The following is a 3284-nucleotide window of genomic DNA, read 5'->3' as shown; positions in this document are numbered from 1 at the left end:
TATTGGGGTGCCAGAGTCTTCTGTGATGTGGAAGGGTCTGAGGGGCCTGGGCATCGGGCAGGAGAAAGTTCAGAGTCTTTTGCAGAGGAGAGGTGGGTCTTTGGCATGGGGCGGGCCTAGGAAGAGCATGAATCTGACTGTGAGAATTCCATGCACAGTACAATGCTCAATACGTGGTATCTAATAAGTATTCGTTGAGCATCTTCTTTGTGCTGTGTTCACTGCTGCATGTGTTGTTCTAGACACTTGGAATACAAAAGTGAACAAAGGGGATTAAAGGCCCCGCCTCTTTGGCCTCTACATTTTTAGCGGGAAGTTTTAGCTTATTATCCGCAATATCACCTTCTCCGGGGATGTCAGCACGGCTGCAGTGATTCTGGCCCTGGGCTGAGGGTCTGGGACCCCATCCAGTCGGGGGCCTCAGCTTCCCCGAGCGTGTTGAGGGGCCATCCTTGCCAAGATGTCCGAGGCCCCGTGACCATGAGATTCTGAGTCTCCTCTTGTCCCCACAGTGGTGTCAGACCTGTGCGCCACAGGCGACCATGACTGCGAGCAGGTGTGCCTCAGCTCCCCGGGCTCCTACACCTGCGCCTGCCGCGAGGGCTTCACCCTGAACAGTGATGGCAAGACCTGCAATGGTCAGTGGGCCTGACACAGGCAAGCCTGGGGAAGGTGGCGGGCAGGGGACGGGGCCTTGGCCCCTCCCCAGGAAGCCCACCTGAGCCTCTCTGTACTTGGCCTCTGGACCAATCTGTAATAGATGCCTTCTAGAGTTTGGTGTCAGCAGAAGTTCTCTTCTCACTACTGTCCCTCCTTCTGTCACAGTGGGTGGTAGGTTTAATATGGTGGAAGGAGTTACATAGTCTTGAGTTCACATCTTGGTGCCACTACTTCTGAGCTGTGTGATTTAACAGCTTTTAGAGCTTCGGGTTTCAATGCTGTAACATGGGGGCCAGGAACTTAGGCTTCACAGAGGAAGTTTTGAGGACCAAATGGGATGATCCTCCGTACAGATCTTGGGTGTGGTGCGTACCCAGCCAGTGGCTGTGATGAATGACTATGAACTTGAGCATCACTCCCCTGCCTTCCTATCCTGCCCCCCCCCCACCCCGCCACAGGCTGCAGCGGTGGAGGTGGCAGTTCAGCTACTGACCTGGTTTTCCTAATTGATGGATCCAAGAGTGTGCGGCCAGAGAACTTTGAGCTGGTGAAGAAGTTCATCAACCAGATTGTGGACACGCTGGATGTGTCGGACAAGCTGGCCCAAGTGGGGCTGGTACAGTACTCAAGCTCTGTGCGCCAGGAGTTCCCTCTGGGCCGCTTCCACACCAAGAAGGACATCAAGGCAGCTGTGCGGAACATGTCCTACATGGAGAAGGGCACCATGACCGGGGCTGCCCTCAAGTACCTTATCGACAATTCCTTCAGTGTGTCCAGCGGGGCCAGGCCTGGTGCCCAGAAGGTGGGCATTGTCTTCACTGATGGTCGGAGCCAGGACTACATTAATGATGCTGCCAAGAAAGCCAAGGACCTTGGTAGGTGCTGTCTGAACCCTGAACACCACCAGTGGCCAGGGGTACACATGGAACAGCTCAACTATAGTTTATCTTATGTCTGTTCTGATGAGTGCCCTAAACCCAGATTCAGTGTGAATGAGGAGGGATTGGTTTGTCCAGCTCTTTTTTATACTAATGAGAAAACTGAGGTCCCAGAAAAGTAAGTGGCTGGCTTGATGGTCCTTTGGTAGGTGAGGCTTGGAACTTTTATAGTTGAATGTTCCCAAGAACATACCAACTGTTGGCAGGCAACCCCACTTTGGGACAAGCCTGAGTTTTATCACCTATTAAATGAGAATAATAATAACCACCAGATGGATGGTTATGAGGGTTACATGAGATTGCAAAGTTCCCAGTACAGTCAGTACAAGTCTGATATATGGTAGAAGCTCAGCAGATGTTGATTTCCTCAACCATTGTACCTGCAATTCCAGCATCTGCCACCAGGAGGTGTCTGCTATTGATTGCCTGGGGATTCCCCGGGAGGCTCAGCTATGGCTGCCTGTCCCCATGCTACTCATCTTCTTCCTCTTGGCAGGCTTTAAGATGTTTGCTGTGGGTGTGGGCAACGCTGTGGAGGATGAGCTGAGGGAAATTGCCTCGGAGCCTGTGGCAGAGCACTATTTCTACACGGCTGACTTCAAGACCATCAACCAGATTGGCAAGAAGTTGCAGAAGAAGATCTGCGTGGGTGAGTGAGGCCAGAAGTTGTGTTGATGGGAGGAGCAGGTGGGGCTCTGGGAGGGGTGTGTGTGTGTGTGTGTGTGTGTGTGTGTGTGTGTGTGTGTGTGTGTAACCATCCTGGACTGGATGTGGGTGGGGAAGACGGGAGCTGGGGTGGCATCATGAGTTGGCAGAATCAGGAGGAAGGCTGGCCAGTCAGACTTTAACAACCAGCAGCTGTATATTGAATGCTCTTACACATGTGGCACTCTTCTCAGTGCACTCCACATATGAATCATTTAATCCTATTCGGTAGGAATATTGTTATCTCCATTTTACAGACAGGAAAACCAAGGTCAGAGGGGTGGAACCACTTAATAACTGGAGGAGCCAGGATTTGAACCGTGCTTCCTCCCCTGATCCTCCCCGGTGACCTTGCCAGCTGGTTCCCAGTAGTAAAGAGTATGGATTCCAGAGCCAGACACGCCTGGGTTTGCATGTTTGTTGACACTAACTAGCTGTTGGCCATAGGGCAAGTTGTTTTCCTTCTCAAGTTCTTCATTTGTAAAGTGGGGTTAATGACTTCAACCCCAAAGAATCGGGGTGAGGAGTCACCATGATGACCTAGAGGCCCCTGATGACAGTGTCCTTTGCATAGTAGGTGACCAGCATGGGGAAGCTAATATTGGAGTTCTTTATCAGGGCTTTGAGGGAGCAGGAAGACATTCAGGGGTCGTCCCCCCTCCATCATTCCTAGGAGCTCTGTCTTAAGAATTTCACATGTCTCTCTGCCTTCTCGCATCTCCTAGGCCCCACACTCCCCCAAGACACCCTAGTCCTGGTCCTGGGCAGTGACCACCCGCCTTTCTGGCAGGCAACCGCTCACCATCCTCTTTCTCTTTCCCTACTTTCTGTCCACCCCAGAGGAAGACCTGTGTGCCTGCGAGTCCATCGTGAAATTCCGGACCAAAGTAGAGGGGCTGCTGCAGGCCCTGACCAGGAAGCATATCCTTTTCCAGAGGCTGCTGCAGAGAGAGGGAGGGGGAGGGGAGGGGAGGGGAGGGG

At 52.5% G+C, this 3284-nt stretch overlaps 1 protein-coding gene across 1 annotated transcript in view; it reads left to right on the top strand.

Moving 5' to 3' along the window:
- The window catches only part of MATN1 (matrilin 1), a 7809-nt gene that overhangs the window by 3950 nt on the left and 575 nt on the right, over positions 1-3284 (top strand). Inside the window, exons 4-7 of the mRNA XM_024766862.1 lie at positions 513-638; positions 1119-1535; positions 2095-2247; positions 3144-3224. Coding sequence (XP_024622630.1) covers positions 513-638; positions 1119-1535; positions 2095-2247; positions 3144-3224 — 777 coding nt within the window. The remainder of the gene's footprint in view (positions 1-512; positions 639-1118; positions 1536-2094; positions 2248-3143; positions 3225-3284) is intronic.

The sequence above is a fragment of the Neophocaena asiaeorientalis genome, unplaced genomic scaffold (genome assembly GCF_003031525.2).
Source record: "Neophocaena asiaeorientalis asiaeorientalis breed wild unplaced genomic scaffold, Neophocaena_asiaeorientalis_V1.1 scaffold79, whole genome shotgun sequence".
In the NCBI taxonomy this organism is placed as follows: domain Eukaryota; kingdom Metazoa; phylum Chordata; class Mammalia; order Artiodactyla; family Phocoenidae; genus Neophocaena; species Neophocaena asiaeorientalis.
This window is presented reverse-complemented; position numbering and strand designations above follow the sequence as displayed.